The sequence below is a fragment of the Ovis aries genome, chromosome 6, assembly GCF_016772045.2.
Source record: "Ovis aries strain OAR_USU_Benz2616 breed Rambouillet chromosome 6, ARS-UI_Ramb_v3.0, whole genome shotgun sequence".
NCBI classification, from domain to species: domain Eukaryota; kingdom Metazoa; phylum Chordata; class Mammalia; order Artiodactyla; family Bovidae; genus Ovis; species Ovis aries.
This window is the reverse complement of record NC_056059.1, coordinates 66,881,320-66,904,739: the sequence shown is the minus strand read 5'-3', so window position 1 is coordinate 66,904,739 and position 23,420 is coordinate 66,881,320. Positions and strand designations below refer to the sequence as shown.

Genomic DNA, 23,420 nt, shown 5'->3' with positions numbered 1-23,420 from the left:
ATAGATGTGCAATTGTTGCAGCATCATTTGTTGAAACAACTAACCTTTCTCCACTAAACTGCTTTTTCATCTTTGTAAAAATCCAGTTGCCCATAAATGTCCGGACCAATTTCTGGACTGTAATCTACTCCACTGACCTAGTGTTATACCATTATGTCAAAAACAAAATCTGGCAGTCTTAGCCCTCCACATCTGTTCTTCTTTTTCAACGTTGTTGTAGTTAGATGATTCTATTGTCATATAAATTTTTAGAATAAACTTACCCGTTTCTAAAACTGAAATTTAAAAAAAGCGGGGGGGGGGGGGCGGACTTCTCAGATAGCTCAGTTGGTAAAGAATCCACCTGCAATGCAGGAGACCCCGGGTTGATTCCTGATTCAGGAAGATCCCCTGGAGAAGGAATAGGCTACCCACTCCAGAATTCTTAGGGTTCCCTTGTGTCTCAGCTGGTAAAGAATCCACCTGCAATGAGGGAGACCCAGGTGCAATCCCTGGGTTGGGAAGATCTCCTGGAGAAGGGAATGGCTGCCAGTCCAGTATTCTGGCCTGGAGAATTCCATGGACTGTATAGTCCATGGGGTGGCAAAGAGTCAAGCACGACTGAGCGACTTCCACTTTCAAAAATAAAAAACTTTGTTGGAATTTCAATTGGGATTACAATGAATCTACAGATCAATTTTGGGGGAAAAATTAACACTGAGTTTTAATGCATGAACAACAAATGTCTCTCCATTTAGTTACATCTTTAGTTTATCTCAACCATGTTCAGTGGTTTTCAATATGTAGGTCTTTCATATCTTTTGTCTGATTTATTCTTAAGTATTTTTTTCTGATGCTATTGTAAATTGATTTTTTTTAAGTTTTGATATCTGTATGTTCTTTACATGTACAGAAATACAATTAATATTTTTATATTGATCTTATTTCCTACAACACTGCTAAACTATCAATTCCAGTTGCTTTTTAATAGATTTCATCACGTTTTCTACAAAGACCATCATCTCATCAATAAATAAAAGACGGTTTTACTACTTTATCACTTGCTGCTTTTATTTCATTTTCTTTACATTAGCTAGGATCTCCCTGAATAAAAGTGGTAAGAGATAATATTCATGTCTTGTTCTTGATCTTAGGGGAAAGATGTTTCAATTCAGTTCAGTTCAGTTCAGTCACTCAGTCGTGTCCGACTCTTTGCGATCCCATGAATCGCAGCATGCCAGGCCTCCCTGTCCATCACCAACTCCCGGAGTTCACTGAGACCCACGTCCATTGAGTCCGTGATGCCATCCAGCCATCTCATCCTCTGTCGTCCCCTTCTCCTCCTGCCCCCAATCCCTCCCAGCATCAAAGTATTTTCCAATGAGTCAACTCTTCGCATGAGGTGGCCAAAGTACTGGAGTTTCAGCTTTAGCATCATTCCTTCCAAAGAAATCCCAGGGTTGATCTTCAGAATGGACTGGCTGGATCTCCTTGTTTAGTCCTTTACTATTCACCACTCCAGTATTCTTGCCTGGAGAATTCCCATGGATAGAGGAGCCTGGCAGGCTAGTCCATGGATTCAAAAAGAGTTGGGCATGACTGAGCAACTAAGCACACAGCACACCAAGCATGCTGCTAGCTGCGTGGGTTTTGCAGATGCCTGTCAATAAGAAGAGAAAGTGTCCTTCTATTTTCAGTTTGCAAAAACGGAAGTTAGATCTTGTCAATGGAAGTTAAATTTTTCTATGTCCAGGAGATTCTCACCTGTTTTTTCATTTGTTAATTATGGTTTGCTAATATTATAAATTACATTGTTTGATCTTCTAATGTTAAGTCAACAGTGCATTTTTGGTATAAGTTCTACTGAGTCATTATTACTTTCTTCTTTATATATGGTTGGGTTTGCTTTGATTTGCTACTAATCTGTGTAAATTTTTTGTATCTATGTTCATGGGGGCTATAAATCTTCCTTTAAATGTCTCTGTACTCTTTTGGTATCAGGATGATTCTGGTGTCAAAAGATAATTAAGGAACTTTTTTCTCTGCCATCTTCTTATAAGATCAGCACTATGAAGTAGGTCTAATTGACTTCTCTTAAACATCAGGAAGGATAGAAAGAGTCAGTAACTTGGATCAAAAAATAAAGCACTTAAGTGGCAGAAGCCAGCCAGAAATCAGGTAAGACCCTAAATTCTAGCTCCCATTGGAAAGGGATGCAGATGCCATAGGAAACTGCCAGATGGATGCTGCTGTGGATTCCCATACTTTTTCTTAAATGTGTTTCAAAGTCATTGTCTAACTTTTACCAGCTGAGTTGCCCACCTGCTCTAACAGGATAGAAGGACACCATCCTGTCATGCCACTTAAGCTGCCATGTCTGTCCAAACACTTTCTTCCAAATAACTAACATGTCTTGGGCTTAACATGGAGCTCATGTAAATCATTCATATATCACTGAAAGAGATTCTACAGCTATTTTAAGAACAAGATTTTGTGTTATTTTAAAAATATACATAGGTAAATATTTATCAAATAATTAAAATAAGCCAAACTTATAGGAGAAGGCAATGGCACCCCACTCCAGTACTCTTGCCTGGAAAATCCCATGGACAGAGGAGCCTGGTAGGCTGCAGTCCATGGGGTCGCTAAGGGTCGGACACGACTGAACGACTTCACTTTCACTTTTCACTTTCATGCATTGGAGAAGGAAATGGCAACCCACTCCAGTGTTCTTGCCTGGAGAATCCCAGGGACGGGGCAGCCTGGTGGGCTGCCATCTATGGGGTCGCACAGAGTCAGACACGACTGAAGTGACTTAGTAGCAGCAGTATAGGTGGCTTAACTTACAGCCTTTAGTGATTTAACTTGGGTATAAGTACACAAAAGTTTTGTGTGTTTTTTTTTTTTTTAAGTTAAATATAACTGCAACATACAATTCCACTCACACCCACAAAGGAAAGTCTTGTATCACTCACAGGAAGCCTCGGAATCTGTTGAGGTCATTGTTTGGACTTTCACATTCTATCCTACTGGAGAATTTCTCAGGATCAACCTCAGAGTCCTAAAAATATATATATTTGAAAAATTACCACACAAAAAATAAAGGTTAAATCTTGATATTTAAGTGTTTATCCTTTTACCAATTAAAAGGTATTCATGTCACAAAATATATGTCACAAATTACCCAAATGAAGGAAAGTACACATAATTATGAATGAATAGAGGAGATGAGAATGGTCCTAGAGGATTAATAAATATCTTCAGGTGGTGAGAATGCCTGAACCGTACACTGAAATTCATGCAGGACTCCCTGCAGGAGGGAGCTTCTCCTATAAAAAACACTCTTTTATCCGGAAGACACTGAAAAGCTGAAAATACTTTTCTTATTGTTCTTTAAACATACAGGTAGTTTCTGAGATTAAGTGTATATCTATACACACACACACATACACACATGTAATATAGGCCTCCCAGGTGGCACTAGTGGTAAGAACCCACCTGCTAATGCAGGCAACATAAGAGGTACGGGTTCAATCTCTGTTTTCGGGAAGATCCCCTGGAGGAGGGCATGGCAACCCACTCCAGTATTCTTGCCTGGAGAACCCCATGGACAGAAGAATCTGGTGGGCTACAGTCCATAGGGTCACAAAGAGTCAGACACAACTGAAGTGACTTAGCATGCATGCATACATGTATATAAGTAGCATGCATTTAATCTCAGCAAATTTTATTTAAAAATTTAATCTAGATCTAGATTAAATCTAGACATATCTCACAAAATTCTGTAAAAAATAATTTTAAAATGCTTTATGAAACCAACAAGTGAATAAACAGTGTCTTACAGAAAATAGGCACGGCTTCTATAAAGCATGGATTCACTAAGAACAAGCCACGTCAACCTTATATCCTTTCCTTTTTTTATATGGTTTTTTGGATAATAAGATAAATGCTACTGATATATCTCAGTATATATTGATATATATATTGATATGTGTATCAGCAAACATTTGAAATATGAGTCATATGATCGTGTGATTTGGCTTGCTAATAATTGATATTTACTGAGTTCTTCTAATGAGTTAGAATCTATATTATGCCCTTTAAACATCTTAACTATTTTCTTCTTCACTAGATACTATAATTAGGCCTAATTAACAGATGAGGAAAGATACATACAAAGAGGACCAGTAATTTGCTAAAGGTTTCAAAACAAGCAGGTTTTTAGAGTCAGGATTATAATTGAGGCCATCAGAGTCTGGAGAGCCGACCCTTAACTGAATGTAAGGTACGCTGATTAATCAACTGGCATCACCCCTCAAAGTAGGTATTTAGTGGTATGTAATTTCCAAGTGGTAGAGGATTTTTACCAATGTTTTAAGTGTGAAAATGATTACAAATGGGACAATGATAGGAAGTTGAGAGGCATAACAATCAGAGGATCCAAATTAATCTATAGGTAGAAAGACAGACTTAATGTGACAAAGTCGAATTTACCAAAGATAAGGATATTATGAGGTTACAATATTTTTGGTCTGTAAGAAATGTGACTTAATAGTAGTTGAAGCAAAAAAAAAAAAAAATTACATTTAAAAACACCTCATTTTAAGTGCTTGCAGAGAAAGGAAAGGAAAACTGATAAGCACTTTGCATGATGTGTTTATATATGTTACTTCATTCTGTCATACAACAGGCTATGAGGGAGGTGGCATCATTTCCACTTTAAACACCTGAGGCATAAAGTGTTTAAGTGACCTCCCCAAAACCACACAGTAATTAAATGACAGAACTGTTTCAATTTTACTCAAACTTGTGTTAATATAAATTCAAAGTTCTTATTTCCCTCTCCACAGCACGTGAAGAGTCAGAGCTCTGTGGCATGAGAAGTTATGAAAGTCTTAAAAGGCCTTGATACGTAAGTAATTACCAGATTTTAGGAACAATACCAAATGATATCTCCAGCTTCAATAAAACAACATACACACAGAAGCTTAAGAAAAACAGAAGTTGATCATTTCTATTGCAAAAGAATTTTCCAAAACTGCTAGGTTTCGTAAATTCAATTCCCAGAAATGTGACTGTCAGAGTGAAATGTCTGAACTCTGAAGTCATTATATCCTATTACCTATGAAATATGGCACACTTCTACTGATATCTGGAATTACATTAAGCCCTCGAGACTTCTATTTTGTAAAGGTAAAAATAAATTTGAAACATCTCTTTATCTGTACTTGTGAAAATGAGCTCAGTCATCTTCTGAAAAGAAAATGTTAATATCACCAGCGGAGAACACATTTTTTACCTGCTCTGCATATCTCCGAACCACCTGCTTCTGTTTTAAATTGCTCTCTCCATCAAGACCAGAAGTCTCAATGTGACAGATTCCATCTGGATCAGTAGAAAAGAGTAAAACCATATCTGCAGGAATGACCTCATTGCAGGAAAGGTGAATAAAGTCCCCAACAGTAACATCTTTCCAGCATCTGTCCACATACTTTTTCTCTTTCCTAAAATTGAAAAAAAAAAAGTTTAAAAAGAATCTCAAGACAAAAACTCAAATAATAGTTTTTTTTAGTTTATAATTTAAAGTATTAGGGTGATTTTAATTGGTTAAATGCTAAAAGGGGAAGCCAGAGAATTTGTAAAACTTAAATTCCACAACTTGCTTCATCTGAAAATTTAGTTACTAAGCATACAAAAAAATATTTTTTCAATTATTTTTTTCCTGTGAGATTCTGAACTATTATGTTAATTGAGTAATTCTGGAATGAAATTAAAATTATCACTGCTGCTGCTGCTACTGCTGCTGCTAAGTCGCTTCAGTCGTGTCTGACTCTGTGCAACCCACAGACGGCAGCCCACCAGGCTCCACCGTCCCTGGGATTCTCCAAGCAAGAACACTGGAGTGGGTTGCCATTTCCTTCTCCAATGCATGAAAGTGAAAAGTGAAAGTGAAGTCGCTTAGTCGTGTCCGACTCTTCGTGACCCCATGGACTGCAGCCTACCAGGCTCCTCTGTCCATGGGATTTTCCAGGCAAGAGTACTGGAGTGGGGTGCCATTGCCTTCTCAGAAAATTGACACTGGATGGGTTTATTCATAAATGAAGCAATTCCTGCGTGCTCTCCATGTCAGGTGTCAAGGATCCAAAAGTGCATAAGACACATTATCTGCTCTTGGAGAGCTTCTCATCTGGTAGATAGGATGAGTAAAATAAACTCAAAAGAAGTAAAATAAATACCCAGGCATTTGAAAAGTCATTATACCAGCATATTAACACCCACAGTGTATGTATTCAGTCACTAAGTTGTGCCCAACTCTTTGCGACCCCATGGACTTTAGCCTGCCAGACTCTGTCCATAGGATTTCCCAGGCAAGCATACTGGAGTGAGTTGCCATTTCCTTTTCCAGGAGATCTTCCCGACGCAAGGATTGAACCCCTGTTTCCTACATCTCCTGCATCGGCAGGCGGATTCTTTACTACTGAGCCACTTGGGCACCCCATTAACACCCCTAATTATCATTTAATAGAAATACTGGTTAAAACGGTTCTGAGTTGGCTATAGCTGATCCCTAGAAAGGAAAATGAGAATTTTTAACCCTTTTAAAAGTGCAGTTTTTCATTCTATATATTCAATTCTTTTAAAAGAAAGGCACATTAATTGAGGTTGATTTGCCTTAAATGTCTTGGTTTGTGTTAAAGTTTTACCAACGTTTTCATGCCTTTTCATAAAAAATGGCATGAATTGGATTCCACAAAGCATTTTCCTTAAGAGTAGAATAGGAAATGTGTATCACAGAAAACCATGTAACTCGTTAAGCAGCATTTCGCATCCAATGATTCCAACAAGGTCTTAAAAAGATCTGTCTCATTTCCTTATTGTCTCCCATGTATCTGTAAAGAACTAGTATTTGTCATAAAAAGGCACTTATTTTTAAAGTAAAGATTCTATTATGGAGCTAAATATTCAAATTCATTGTCAAGAAGCTTAGGAGATAGCTATATTCTGAAAGCTATATGACCTATATATTAAAAATGAATGCATCATATTAAATAGAAATGCTACATGAAGCCAACACTTATACACTTCTGCTACACAGAATTATATTGTTATTTCAAGAAATAATTCATCCAAAGGGCTACCTAAGAAGAATATTTTCAGGATATATTCTCGCAAAATACCTTATGTACAAAGTTGAATCCCACTAAAAGAATTCCTTAATTACCTGAAGAGTTTGTTAGTTTACCACCAAAGGTAAATCAATGGTTTAACAGTTTTTCTTTAGTGTTTGAATATATCAGTTTACTCTTCCATGGAGGGAAGAAACAGAAGACCCAACAGGTAGGCAGGAATCATATTTTGAAGGTTCAGTCCTACTGCCATTCCTAGAAATAAGGATTTTCATTTCATAAAAAAAAAAAAAAAAGACTGGAAAATCACTAAAGGTTCATAGGAGAATATGATCCTATTTCTACTTGCTAAATCCTGCCTCAGAGTAATGGATGGACTATTGGGTGACAGGCTGGTTAGAAATAGGAATGGCAAGAAACCAATGGAAAGATACTGAAATAATTCAGGGGAGGGATAAAGATGATTACAATCAAGACAGTAGCAAAAAGGATGGATAAAATGAGATTAAATCAAGATATATTTGGGTATTAGAGACAAGTATTCTGACTTATTATACACAAAAAAGTTATCAAGGATGATGCTGTGGTTTCAAACCTTCATGGTGAATGGTATTTTTTTTTTTACCATGTCCTAGGTTTTAGAGTAACTGGATGCATCATGGGGAAGATAATAAATCTAGTTTAAAAAGTTTTAAGTAGGATATAAAATTGAAGAGGTCCAGCATTTTGAGGGTTTTGATCAGAAGTTCACAAGTAGAAATACAGTACCTACAAGTCCTAGGCACAGAGAGAGCAATTGACACCAGGCAAGGAGATCCAACCAGTCCATTCTAAAGGAGATCAGTCCTGGGTGTTCTTTGGAAGGAATGATGCTCAAGCTGAAACTCCAGTACTTTGGCCACCTCATGCGACGAGTTGACTCATTGGAAAAGACTCTGATGCTGGGAGGGATTGAGGGCAGGAAGAAAAGGGAATGACAGAGATGAGATGGCTGGATGGCATCATCGACTTGATGGACGTGAGTCTGAGTGAATATTCTGGGAGTTGGTGATGGACAGGGAGGCCTGGCATGCTTCGATTCATGGGGTCGCAAAGAGTCGGACACGACTGAGCAACTGATCTGAACTGGACTGAAGGATATGAGATTCCTTAGAGTGAAAGAGACTTCAAGGTGATAGAGGAGTGAAGTAAGATTCAAGAGGAAATGTTGGAGAAATCAAGAAAGAAGGAAATTTCAAAATATTTACACTGTTTACAACAGCTAGAACATAGTGTCAACCTAGATGTCCATTAACAGATGAATGGATAAAGCAGCTGTGGTACATATATACAATGGAATGTTACTCAGCCATAAAAAGGAACAATTTGAGTCAGTTCTAATGAGATGGAAGGAACCTAGAGCCTGTTATACAGAGTGAAGTAAGTCAGAAAAATAAGGATAAATGTTGTATACTAATGTATATATATGGAATCTAGAAAGCTGATACTGATGGAATTATTTGCAGAACAGCAGTGGAGACCCAGATATAGAGAACAGACTTATGGACATGGTGGGTGGGGGGAGGGAAGAAGGAGAGGGTGGGATGTATGGAGCGAGTAACATGGAAACTTATATTACTATATGTAAAATAGATAGCCAACAGAAACTTGCTGTATGACCCTGGGAACTCAAACAGGTACTCTGTAACAACCTAGAGAGGTGGGATGGGGGGGAAGATTGGGGGGAGGTTCAAGAGGGAGGGGACATATGTATATCTATGGCTGACTCATGTTGATGTCTGGAAGAAACCAACAAAATTCTGTAAAGCAATTATCCTTCAACTAAAAATAAATTTTTTTTAAAAAGGGAGTTATCAGAGTAACAAAAGCCACAAAGGGATCATGTCTGTGGTATGTGGTTATTAGGATGTCTGCTATTAAGTAGGGAATATGAAAATTGTTGACATGGAGAGTAAAGAAGAAAGTGAGACCTCCAGTGGGTTAAGGCATGATTAGAAGTTGAAGGAGTCGTCTACTTCATGAAGTTTAGCTCTGAAAGGAATAAAGGGTGAAAGTAGCCACTGCAAGGGAAGGGAAGGCAAAGGACAGCAAGGATGAAAGAACCGGGCAGGAAAAAAAAAGAGAGAACTGGACACACACACAGCATGCACGGAAGAAGCCCATGGAGAAGGCAAGGTAGGGGAGAGGAGAGAGAACGGGCAGTGTTGGTTGAAGTGATCAAGAAGTAACAAGGAATGGAATTGAGAACACAGATGAAAGGACTACTATTACAAGGAAGGGAGTTACTGCTTCATGTAAAGTCAGAAGCAAGCAGCTGAAGATGACATAAGCAGGAACTGAGATACCTGGTTCATGCTTAATGACCTCTACTTTTTCTATGAAGAAAGGTGTAAGGAAAGTTGCTGAGAATTTGTGAAAGTAGGGAGAGAAGACAGACTTGAATCCTAGGGTTAAGGATTTATTTTTCTTTCAAACCTAAAAATGGAAATCTTCTAAGGGACAAATTTACTCTCCACTCTACATTGGAACAAAATCCAAATGAGGTTAATTTTACAACTGAATGAACTTCACTATTCCCCATTTGGAGTTCATACTCGATTTTAAAAAGTGGCTAATGTCCCCAGTAGCTGGCTATGTGTGTGCTTAGTCACTCAGTGGTACCTGATTCTCTGAGGCCTCATGGACTGGAGCCCATCAGGCTCTTCTGTCCATGGGATTTTCCAGGCAAGAATACTGATGTAGGTTACCATTTCCGCCTCCAGGGGATCTTCCCAGCCTAGGGACTGAACCTGTGTATCCTGCAGATTCTTTACCACTGAGCCATATTGATCTTAATTTATGCCAGTTACCATGTTAGACGCTAAGAATACAAAAGTGATTAAGTTATTATCATTCCCCTAGAAAGCTATAGTCAAAATGTGAAAAAGAACCACAAACAGCAATTTTATACGATAGGTACACACAGGCTCTTTTGGGAGCAAATAGCCGGGACATTGACCTCTGGAGGAGGTGCATTCTGCAGGATGATCTAAAGTCATGTGAAGAAAGTGGGATGGTGTAACTGTCAAGAGTGACAGTGGAGGCATAACGCCACAGAGTATGGGTGTGTACGATGTTTTAAAACTGCAAGCTAAGCAACAATGTTCATTGCCGATCTTAACTAGCTTTGAGAATATATCAATGTGGTAGACGCTAAATGAGGTTTATTTCCTTCTTGGACATAGAACTAAAACCAGCAGAAACTTTCTTCTTCTCTCAGCCTAAATCTACAGCTAGAATTTCCTGCATCTACTTGTTATTTGTTGCTTCAATATTACTCTCACCGTTTAGGATATGGCACTTATAATCCATCCTTCAGGTAAACTCAATCAGCTCAGTTCATTCTCTCAGTCATCTTCAACTCTCTTCGACCCCATGGACTGCAACATGCCAGGACTGCCTGTCCATCACAAACTCCTGGAGTTTACTCAAACTGATGTCCACTGAGTCAGTGATACCTTCTAACCATCTCATCCTCTGTCGTCCCCTTCTCCACCTGCCTTCAATCTTTCCCAGCATCAGGGTCTTTTCCAATGAGTCGTTCTTTGCATCAGGTGGCCAAAGTATTGGAGTTTCAGCTTCAACATCAGTCCTTCCAATGAATATTCAGGACTGACTTCCTTTAGGACAGGCTGGTCAGATCTCCTTGCCGTCCAAGGGACTCTCAAGAGTATTCTCCATCACCAGAGTTCAAAAGCATCAATTCTTTGGCTCTCAGCTTTCTTTATAGTCCAGCTCTCACATCCATACATGTTACTGGGAAAACCATAGCTTTGACAAGATGGAACTTTGTTGGCAAAGTAGTCTCTGCTTTTTAATATGCTGTCTAGGTTGGTCATAGCTTTTCTTCCAAGGAGTGTCTTTTAATTTCATGGCTGCAGTCACCATCTACAGTGATTTTGGAGCTCAGTAAAGTCTGTTACTGTTTCCACTGTTTCCCCATCTATTTGTCATGAAATTATGGGACCAGATGACCTGCTCTTAGTTTTCTGAATGTTGAGTTTTAAGCCAATTTTTTCACTCTCCTCTTTCACTTTCATCAAGAGGCTTTTTAGTTCTTCTTTGCTTTCTGCCATAAGGGTGGTACCATCTGCATATCTGAGGTTATTGATATCTCTCCTGGCAATCTTGATTTGTTTGTGCTTCATCCAGCCCTGCATTTCTCATGATGTACTCTGCATAAAACTTAAATAAGCAGGGTAACAATATACAGCCTTGACATACTCCTTTTCCTATTTGGAACCAGTCTGTTGTTCCATTTCTAGTTCTAACTGTTGCTTTTTGACATGCATACAGATTTCTCAGGAGGCAGGTCAGGTGGTCTGGTATTCCCATCTCTTCCAGAATTTTCCACAGTTTATTGTGATCCACACATTCTAAGGCTTTGGCATAGTCAATAAAGCAGAAATAGATGTTTTTCTGGATCTCTCTTGCTTTTTCGATGATCCAATGGATGTTGGCAATTTGGTCTCTGGTTCCTCTGCCTTTTCTAAATCCAGCTTGAACATTTGGAAGTTCTTGGTTCACGTACTATTAAAGCCTGGCTTGGAGAATTTTGAGCATTACTTGACTAGCGTGTGAGATGAATGCAACTGTGTGGTAGTTTGAGCATTATTGGCATTGCCTTTCTTTGGGATTCGAGTGAAAGCTGACCTTTTCCAGTCCTGTGGCCACTGCTGAGTTTTCCAAATTTGCTGGCATATTGAGTGCAGCACTTTCACAGCATCATCTTTCAGGATTTTAAACAGCTCAACTGGAATTCCATCACCTCCACTAGGTTTGTTTGTAGTGATGCTTCCTAAGGCGCACTTGACTTCGCATTCCAGAATGTCTGGCTCTAGGTTGGTGATCACATCATCGTGATTATCTGGGTCGTGAAGATCTTTTTTGTACAGTTCTTCTGTGTATTCTTGCCACCTCTTCTTAATATCTTCAGCTTCTGTTAGGTCCATACCATTTCTGTCCTTTATTGGGCCTATCTTTGCATGAAATAGTCCCTTGGTATCTCAAATTTTCTTGAAGAGATCTCTAGACTTTCCCATTCTATTGCTTCCATTTCTTTGTATTGATTGCTGAGGAAAGCTACCCATTTTGCTTCTAGACCGATTTTGTTCAATGTCGCCCAGCTTTTATGTCAATACATAAGCACTGGGGAAATTTGGGAAGAATATATTCAATTAGTAATAGTAATTCCACTGGTGGGAGTTGGCTGCAGAGAGGTGAAAAGGTGGAAAATGTGGACTGCTATTTCCTACTTTAACAAATCTAAAGAAAGAGTGGGATTATGAATGAATTTTTCTTTTTGACGTTCATCAGTACTTCTCTGAAAAAAACACTAAAAACAATTTATATAATGAATATCATTGGCACAGAGCAGCTCAGATTTATTGGTTCAGTTTAGTTGCTCAGTTGTGTCCGACTCTTTGTGACCCCATGAACCGTAGCACACCAGGATCCTCTGTCCATTACCAATTCTCAGGGTTCACCCAAACCCATGTTCAATGAGTTGGTGATGCCATCCAACTATCTCATTCTCTGTGAGAGAAGGGGACTTCTCCGCCTGCCCTCAATCCTTCCCAGCATCAGGGTCTTTTCAAATGAGCCAGCTCTTTGCATCAGGTGGCCAAAGTATTGGAGTTTCAGCTTCAACATCAGTCCTTCCAAAGAACACCCAGGCCTGATCTCCTTGCAGTCCAAGGGACTCTCAAGAGTCTTCTCCAACACCATAATTCAAAAGTATCAATTCTTTGGTGCTCAGCTTTCTTTATAGTCCAACTCTCACATCCATACATGACTACCAGAAAAACCATAGCCTTGACTAGACAGACCTCTGTTGACAAAGTAATGTCTCTGCTTTTTAATATGCTGTCTAGGTAACTGACTTTATTTTGGGGGACTCCAAAATCACTGCAGATGGTGACTGCAGCCATGAAATTAAAAGACAGGTACTCTTTGGAAGGAAAGTTATGACCAACCCAGACATTTATTGGAGGCTTTATCCATTCATAAATCATTTAAATTTTATATCGATTTTATGTAGTTGGTACTATGAATGCACTATGCCCCACTCCCCACCTCTTACAAATGAGAAAAACTGGCTTAGGCAGGTTAAGTAACTAGTTCAAGGTCACACAGTTTCTAGTATTTCTGGGATTAAAACAAGGCAAGTAGCTCCAGAGTCCACCTCTCAAATACTGGACTTTACTCCCAGTTATAACAACTTATCAATGACCACCGAATAGAATATTGATTAACTATGTATTAGAAAGTGAATTTCAAGAACTATTTTAGAAATTGTTACACATAAATAAGGTTAATACCTTAGAAGGCCACTAATATTTAGTTCCAAGAATAATGAAATACCATGGATTTATGAGATAATCTAAAATATTAACATCAGCTAGTATTTTAAAACTCCCAACATCCCAAATGGCTCAATGGGTAAAGACTCCACCTGCAATGCAGGAGACATGGGAGACGCCAATGCGATTCCTGGGTTGGGAACATCTCTTGGAGAGGGAAATGGCAACCCACTCCAGTATTCCTGCTAAAAAAACCCCATGGACAGAGAAGTCTGGAGGGCTGCAGTCCAAAGGGTTGCAAGAGTTAGACAAGACTAAGACAAGGCAGGAGGAGAAGGGGACAACAGAGGATGAGATGGTTGGATGGCATCACTGACTCAATGGACATGAGTTTGGCTAAACTCTGGGAGTTGGTGATGGACAGGGAGGCCTGGTGTGCTGCGGTTCATGGGGTCACAGAGTCGGACACGACTGAGCAACGGAACTGAACTGACTGAACTGAAGCACACACCAAAACACCAACAATATGGTTGATTTTTAAAGATCAGAAAACAATGCAAGTTCTTGGATGGCAGGCACTTTGTTTTTTTGTTTAAACCTCTAAATCTCTCAGAGCCTGCAACACAGTATGCACCTAAATTTGTCAGATGATTAACAGTATTATTTTCAACACACTTCTAATATACTTGAAGCAAATCTTAAAACCTTACCAAATGGCTGCCATTTTAAAGGCAATCTTAAGAATGTGAAGTTTTTGATAATAGTTCATTCTAACTTAATTGAGGTATAATAGGGTTTAAATGTTTACTTTCTGTTCTAGCATTTGTTATTTCCCAATGATACTTTCCCAAATAAAATTAAGCACCTTGTGAAAGACCACAGTCTCACAAATGAGAACCAAATTATCTGCATAAAAATGTTAATGCTTCTTGCAAAAGCTTGCAAAGTTTAATGACCCCATATTTTCAACTTACTTTTACTGAGAAATAATTAGTACTTTAAAGTAATTTCTTTGTATTTCACAGGAATTTAAGTTAGTACATTAACTTAAATGAATAGCAATAAATAGACAATCTTTATTTCTCTATATTCTTATAATTTGTTCCAAGAACAGTGAGGGGTAGGCATTGGAATATAAGCATTATTTCTTCTTCAACACCAAAAAATAGGCAAATTACATAGAATAACAGTTAATAAATGAAAAAGAATTACCAGATTCTATTATGAAATGCAATCATAAAATGATATCTCAGACTAGAGTTTAAAATAACTGAAAAGAATATTGCCTCTCATCTTCAAGTTTATATGCAAATTATCTAAAACAGATCCAAAGGACACCTGAGGAAAAAATTGTACCATGTCTCCCATTAGGAAATTGTAATAAAGGGGCTCCCAAGTAGTGCAGTGGTAAAGAATCTGCCTGCCAATGCAGGAGATGAGAGAGACGTGAGTTTGATCCCTATTTGGGAAGATCCCCTAGAGGAGGAAATGGCAACCCACTCCTGTATTCTTGCCAGGAAAATTTCATGGACAGAGAAGCCTGGCAGGCTACGGTCCATGGGGCCACAGAGAGTTGAATGCAACTGAGACACCAAGCACACAGTGTTTTACTAAATTCTCAATTATTGATTAAATGACTTGATCATGTAACAAATATAGACTCTAGCTTATAGTTGTTATTAACCTACAATAATCGTAATAGCTAATTTTTACTTAGTGGGCTTCCCTGGTGGCTCAGATGGTAAGAATCTGCCTACAATGCAGGAGACCTGGGTTCGATCCTTGGGTTGGGAAGATCCCCTGGAGGAGATAATGGCAACCCATTCTAGTATTCTTGCCTGGAGAATCCCCATGGACAGAGGGGCCTGGGAGGCTACAGTCCAGGAGGTCACAAAGAGTCGGACACAAACAAGTGACTGAGCACACTAGTTAGCACTTAGAAAGGGGTAGGTGCTATGCTTACTGTTTGGTACTATTTTATTCATAATGAAAGAAACTGGAATTTAGCTAGTTTACATAATTTTTCCCAAGACTATACGGCTACTAAGTATGAGAATCAGAACTTTTTAGAGCAACCCTAAAAAGGAAATATACAGCATCAACTTTAACCTCACACTAAAAATTAGAATTTATGTACAAGAATTTGTATTTAAAAATATATAAGAAATATTCTCTCCATTTGCTAAATTTGATACTGAGTAATCGTAAAATTGGTCAAAATATGGAGTTTGTCCTTCAGATAATCACTGTAAAATTCTACTTCCTATAGCCATGTTTTGAAGGCAGAGATTGTATCAACATTTCATCTCTCTGTCCCTGGCATATGAAAGCATTTAAACGTCACTAAATGATTCATAGCACTGTTTCAGTAAAGTGGTCTATGAATTTAAAAACCATGGCCTTTTAATATTTTATTTTTCTATACAACGCATCATTTTTTTCTGGTTCCCCTTAGACTATATAAGAAAAAAGAGAATATTTTCTTATTTAAGTACAGTTCACAGCATCTTTGGGATTTCCCTGGTGGCTCAGATGGTAAAGAATCTGCCTGCAGTGAGAGAGACCAGGGTTCAGTCCCTGGGTGGGGAAGATACCCTGGAGATGGGAATGGCAACCCACTCCAGTATTCTTGCCTGGAGAATTCCATGGACAGAGGAACCTGGCAGGCTACAAAGTCCACAGGGTCACAAAGAGTTGCACGCGACTGAACAACTAATAAACACACACAGAGCATATATAGCATCTCACAAAAGAGAAAAAAAAGTTACTTTGCTTCAGTAAGTCTTTAAAACAAATTTTGGGAAAGCCACTGAATAATTCTAATAACAAACAAAATTCAGATTTCTACATATATCAGCTTAAGTATCACTTCTTCAGAGAAGCCTTCCCTCTTCATTTGCTCATATAAAATGAAAGACAGCTGTATTATCAGGACCAGGCTTTGAGTTATTTTTCTCCCAAAACAACAACAAAAAAATTATGCCATCTGGTTGAACTCTTAGTCAAGTGAGCTTTAAATTTGTTCAGAATATACTTCTGTTTACTTCTCGGTTTAAAACTATACTTTAAAACCGAGATATCTTTTATTCTGACTTGCAAACTAAAATATAACAGGTTATTTTATAAATTTGACAGATTAGGAATTACTCTTATGAATGTTGGCTCTGTATCAGAGCACTGAAGTCAACCCAAGAAATATGCCACATGCTTTGGGATCTCAGAAGAGTAGCACCTGTCAAACAGTACCTGTGACGTTTCCCCAAAGGCTGAAATAGGTGCCTACCTTTGAACTCAAACCTCAGTCTTCTACCTCATTCCATGTTCTCCCTTGAGGATTTAAGTCAAACTCCTAACTTCAGAATCCCCTCTAAACGGACTGATGACTTTGAAATTTCTCTCTGCAGCCTTTCCTTCCCTCCAGAAATTCTGCCATATGTTCCTATTTGCCCACTGGACATTCCTCTGGGATGCCTGTCTTGCTATTGTTTCTAGTTCATTCTACCTTAGATGAACTTAATGCTCCCTATTTCTATCAGTGGTATTTTTTACCCTATAAATCTGAAAAGAAAAAAAATCACAAAAGTTCACCAAATTCCACTGGGCCCTTCTACACAGTATCTATTCTATGAATTCCTTCCTACACTTAGCACATACTCCTGGTAGTACCCTGGATTGATTAGCAGACGCAGATCCATGAAGAAGCCATTCTTATGACCCGAACTGACCAATATTCCTTAAACCACAACTTTTACTATGCCGTTTCTTGGCTCAAAACATGGATTCTGTACCACTCAAGGAAAATATCTGTGATGGTTAATTTTATGAGTCAACTTCACTGGTTGAAAGGATGCCCAGGTACCTGTTTAAATATTATTTCTAGGTGTCTCTGGGGTTGTTTCTGGAAGAGATGAACATTTGAATTGGTGAACTGAGTAAAGCAGATGGCCTTTCCCAGTATAGGTGGGCATCATCCAATTTGTTGAGGGCTTGAATAGAACAAAAAGGCGAAGGAAGGCTGAATTCACTGTCTGCCTAACTGATCTGGTACACTGATCTGCCCTGGACATTCCTGGTTCTCAGGCCTACAGACATGGATTGGAATCTATACCATCACTCTCTGGCCTTCAAACTACACGACAGACAATTCTCTGGCAGGCTACAATCCATGGGGTCGCAAAGAATCGCAAAGGGACTTCTTAGCCTCCACAATCCCATGAGCCAATTCCTTACAACAAATCTTATTCCTATTGATTGTATTTCTCTGGAGAGCTCTTTTATTCAGTGTGTAAGCAGTAGCCTGGGCATGACATTCCTCCATAGCAGGCCTCAAATTCCCCTTTTATTTCTTTTTGTTGTTCTTTAGTTGCTAAGTCATGTTTGACTCTTTGCAGCCCAAGAACTGTGACCTGCCAGGCTCCTCTGTCCATAGGATTTCCCAGGCAAGAATACTGCAATAGGTTGCCATTTCTTTCTCTGGGGCATCTTCCTCACCCAAGGACTGAACCCACATCTCCTGCACTGGCAGGTGAATTCTTTACCACCGAGTCACCAGGGGATCCTCTTATTTCTAATTATAGCCCTTTTACTGGGCCACTACCCTCAGGCCAAATTAACCTACTCATCATCCTCAGAATACTCCATAAACTTTCCAAACTCTGAAATGAAAAAGTGACACCAAAACCTTATTTGTAAAGCAGCAAACACAATGAGAATTTCATAAATCTATCCTTAATGATAACTTTAAGAAGTAGATACATTTCTCATGAAAAGGAACTTCAGAGAATTAACCTTATAAACTTGGCATTGGCATTCACAAAAGCCACATAAATAAGGACTTAAAAATATTGCTCCTTGAAAAGGGAACCGTCCTACACTGTTGGTGGGAATGTAAATTAATGCAACCAGTATGGAGGTTCCTTAAAAAATTAAAAATAGAGCGACCATACGATCCAGCAATCCCACTCTTAGGCATATATCCACAGAAAATAGTAATCTGAAAAGATACAATGCATCCCAATGTTCATAGCAACATTCTTTTTACAATAGCCAAGACACGGAAGTAACCTAAGCGTCTACTGACAAATGAATGGATAAAGAAGGTAAAATATGTATATTCACACATACATATACACACAATGCAATACTACTCAGTCATAAAAAAGAATGAAATAATGCCATTTACAGCAACATGGATGCAGGTGGAGATCATACTAAGTGAAGTAAGTCAGAAAGAAAAAGATATATCACTTATATATGGAATCTAAAATATAACACAAATGAATTTATCTGTGAAATAGAAACAGACTCCCAGACACAGAGAACAAACTTGTGGATGCCAAAGAGGAGGAGGGTGGGAGAAAGAAGGATTCAGAGTCTGAGATTAGCTGATACAAACTATTATTTATAGAATGGATAAATAACAAGGTCCCACTGTATAACACAGGGAACTATATTTGATATTCTATAATAAATCACTTACCAAGTGAACTACAGGGAAGCACTATAATAAATCAAAATGGAAAAGAATATGAAAAACAATGTCTATATATGCATAACTGAATCTGCTGTACAGTAGAAATGAACATAACTATACTTTAATTAAAAAATATATTCTCCTCTTTGATATATTAATTCCATTCCTAATTATAATGGGAAAATAATCATAGATCTTCAATACTTCTGTGTAAGAATATGTACTGATACATTTTCAAAATTATATAAATATGGGAAATATTTAAATTGTCTTAGAGTCTTATTACAATGCAGCTATTAAAAGTGCCTTCTTGATAGATAAAGACAGGGGAAATATTTATGATGTAAATTAGGCTAAAATAATAGAATAAAAACAATATATGTAGTACAATCCCTATTTTGTAAACTGTCCTACGTTTCCCTACCACACACAATATGTATGACTTCAAGGAACACATCACAGCATTATAAATAGTTGTCTCTGGACACAATTTGTAAATGTAGTCATTAATATACAGCACAGTTAAACACTCACCTTAATGGACTTCACTCTTGGCTGTACAGGCTATTTCATAAATACTTGAAACAGAAGTCTCCAAGAGAGCAAGTATGCTCCTTATAAGTCTTCCTATTATGAATGCCCTCAGTTGCTGCTGCAACAGGAAGGGTTTTATAGGCTTCTTGCTTTGTTTACAAAAAAGAATGCACTTCTCTGTATCTCACAATTCCTTTCCTCCACAAGAAACTCACCTTCTCTCATATTCCATCTCATTTTTCATATTCATTCATATATTTCATATCCCATCCTCTTAATCCCAAATTGTAAATATCTAGGGTTAAAAGCTATCTGCTTGCTTTCCTTCTTATGGTTTGAAGTTTAATTCTTTCAGCTCTACTTATACCTAAATTATAGAAGCTTTTACTTTATCAACATCTGGTTGACAATGGTTTAATGTGTTTATTGTTTTCCTATGATCCTGAATTAAATGCACTCGAATTTTAATAAATATTAGTTAAAAACACCATCCTACCCCCCAAAAGTGTCCTAGTCACATCTAAGGGGTGGAGAGTAACATTCTGCATGTTTCTAAATGATGCATGTATATTCCCCAGCATAGTTCCTGTTACACTTACCTACTATAAACTTTAGTTACTAGGTTGTTGATCTGTTTGTCAATTTTGTATTTTCGGTAATCTTCCAAGCCATCTTTAATTGCAATAATTGTAAGGACAACCACCAGCGGCAGCATAGTAATTTCTTTTTGGAAGGCTTCTACCAAAGGCACCCAGTTCAGAACAACTAGAAACAGGAAATATAAATTGGCGACTCTGAAACCCAAACACACACAAGGAGGTGTTAACAAAGCAAGCAAAGGCTGGAACAAAAGAGGCCAAAGACCCAATGGTGTTTTCCCACAAGTTTCTATCAGTTGATTTTGGATGCTACAAAACAGAACTAGTGAAATCTAACACATCTGAATTAACAATTTATTATCCCTGCAGACATCTGGTTGGACATACTCTAATAAATGTGAGGTATCATTCATTAAATCTATTATAGTCAATATTGCAGTGTGACTATTGTGAGTTGTGTAACATAATAAAGCACAATAGGAAGTACTACTTTCTTTTAAAAAGTTCAAAAAACTTAAGAGGAAATTCAAAGTTAATACATTGCAAAAACAAAAAATTAACTCTAACGTTCTGAAGTTAACTTGATTGTCCAAACATTAGATTCAAACAAGGTTCAAAATAATTAGAAAATCCTGAGGTTTATTTTTCCCTGAGATCAACACTTCCATTTCTGCTTTCACATTACTGAGAACTACTTTTTAAGGAACTACTTCTCTCTTTTATATGATCAAATATTTCCCACTGGACCCTAAGGCAAATGCAAGCAGCCTTTTTCCTTAAAAGAAACTAAATCTCAACTTTGCATGGTCCCTTGAATTTTTATCACATATTTTTCCCATGGCCAAACTTCTCAAAATAATCTACACATATTCCTCATTTCTCACCTCCAATTCCTCTTCCCCTGAAATTTTGGCTACTTGCAACCCTTTTTGCTTCTTCTGTGGCTTCAATGATTTGAATGTACAGTTCAGTTCAGTCGCTCAGTCATGTCTGACTCTTTGCGACCCCATGGACTGCAGCACACCAAGTTAACTGCATCTTGATGTATAGGACTGGGCCCTGAACTCTATTCAGGTTCTAATTCTGTCATGGGCACAACTGCAAACTCCATACAAGACAGAAACATCCATAGTAGTTAAAACCATTAATTCAACAAATTCACATCTGTTCTTTAACCATATCCACTGTTCCATAACTGCATGGAATATATAGAGATTAAAAAATGAGGATGAATATATATGAAATGAATAATACTGGAAAAAATAGCAATAAATGCTGAGAATCTCTATACTCACATTAGCATCTCAAACTCAACATTTACAAAACAACATAACCTTTGAGCCAACCTTCTTGTTATTCCTGTCTTTCTTTTTTCTCTTAATAATCCTGGTCATCATAACTCAATTTGCTCACATCATCTTTTCACTCCTTTCACTTAATTCCTTACATTTATCCATAGTATTTGTAACAGATTATCCTCTTTTTCATCCCCACATTGTTCTACTTTCAGGTCTCTATTACAGCTTGCCAAGATGTATGCAGCAGCTTCCTAAATGTTCTATCCTGCTTTCAATTAGCCTCTAACAGTATTAGTCACAGAGGCCTACTTCCCAGGCCTCCAGCAAATCTTCTATGCCATTGCCATTCTGCATTCCTTCCTCCACCTGAAATGTGCTTCACAGATATTTCTGCCTTGAAAATCTCAACCTTCATAATTAACTTCACATGCCACTTTCTTTCTATTGCTCTGGCTGATAGTAGTATTTCTCTTTTTGAGGCTTCCATCCTGGTTGGCAGCACCTTATAGCACTCATCACATCCGCTGTGTCTTTTCACTGTATGCACATCTTGCTGCCCTTGCTAAATATAAGACTCCATAAGGAAAGAAGCTTCATGTAACCTTGCATTTCCTTCAATACTTAATCTGATGAAAGGGCTTCAGTAAATACATTATTACAGTGAATTATTTCTGCTTTACCTCATCTTACCGCTTACATCTGTATTTACTTCAGAGCTCTATTTCCTCCTTTTATGAGGAAGAAAAAGCTAGGAGCTAGTGGCTAAGACTTCCTGCTCCCAATGCAAGGTGCCTGGGTTCAATCCCTGGTCAGGGAACAAGATCCCACATGCTGCAACTAAAGATTCCTTATGCCACAATGAAGATTTAAGATCCCATGTACTGTAACTGGGACCCAGAGCAGCCCAAGAAGTAAATAAATAAATATTTTTTAAAAAAGAAGAAAAGGCTATAAGTCAAATTTAAATGCAGAATTAACATTCTTTTAATGGACAGAACACAAAAGCAAGAGTAAATAGACTGAAGGTCATATCCCCTCATTCACTTCTGGCAGGACACTGGTTAAACTACAGGGCCAAACTTAGTTTCCTTATCTGTAATATGAAGATAACAATATCTTCTCTTGTCACGAGAAAGCATTTTATTAGTCCTAAAGTGTTATACGAATGTAAGGAGTCATCATTTCACAATGGGACCCTACCAGAAATCATCAAAGGTAATGTCACGAGCGTTAGGCTTAGGTATCAGACATTATAAAAATGAAAAGTCTTATATATTAATCAGAATGACAAAGAACATTCTAAATTTTTTTTCCCCAAAAATAAAAGTACCTGTGAAATTGTTCAAACAAATTTCTCGGCACAAAATTCAACAGCGTGTACTTTGTTGTCCGTATTCTGTTGTTCACGTAGGTTCCAGAGAACTTTTCATACTCCTCCTTGAAGAGCTGGAGGTGGGGAACAACAACCCGATGCTTTCCTGCCAGTTTGAGGGTCTGGGAGGACTTGCCCCCACAGGCAAGCAGAGAGGAATAGCTGTATGGTCTCTCGTCATCGTCTGTGTTCGTACGGCCGATCAGCCGCTGCCAGTGATACCTGGCCCATTGAAGAGGCTCGGTCATGTCCAAAATGCGGGGAGATCCAGGTTGCACAGGTAATCTGGCAAAACAAAGAAAAATCCATTAAAACAATTCTCATAAACTTCTGGAAAGTCTTAAAGAACAGTAATGTTAGTAAGATTAAATTTTTTCTATACTAAGCAAACAAATGACTCAACAGTTTATTCAGTATTGTTTTATCGTTTAGTTGCTCAGTCGTGTCTGACTCTTTTGCGACCCCATGGACTTTGGCCTGCCAGGGTCCTCTTTCCATGGGATTTTCTGGGCAAGAATACTGGAGAGGGTTGCCATTTCCTCCTCCAAGGGATCTTTCCAACCCAGGGATCAAACCCGCATCTCCTACATTGTAGGTGGATACTTTATCTCTGAGCCACCTGAGAAGACTTATTTAGTCTAGAAGGTAGCAATATGAAAGTAAAAGAAGTCACTAAAAGTCCATTTTAACCAAATCT

At 38.2% G+C, this 23,420-nt stretch overlaps 1 protein-coding gene across 7 annotated transcripts in view; it reads right to left on the bottom strand.

Annotated features, from left to right (window-relative positions):
* The window catches only part of ATP10D (ATPase phospholipid transporting 10D (putative)), a 127,183-nt gene that overhangs the window by 68,856 nt on the left and 34,907 nt on the right, over positions 1-23,420 (bottom strand). For 6 of the 7 annotated variants that reach the window (XM_012179906.5, XM_060417071.1, XM_060417072.1 and 3 more), the window contains 4 exons: positions 22,682-23,008; positions 20,054-20,248; positions 5,279-5,483; positions 2,955-3,040 (listed from right to left, as the gene is read on the bottom strand). In XM_012179906.5, coding sequence (XP_012035296.3) covers positions 2,955-3,040; positions 5,279-5,483; positions 20,054-20,248; positions 22,682-22,971 — 776 coding nt within the window. In that variant the 5' untranslated portion in view covers positions 22,972-23,008. Of the gene's footprint in view, positions 1-2,954; positions 3,041-5,278; positions 5,484-20,053; positions 20,249-22,681; positions 23,009-23,420 lie in introns of those variants that run through there. The other variant, XM_042251366.2, reaches the window with a different exon arrangement.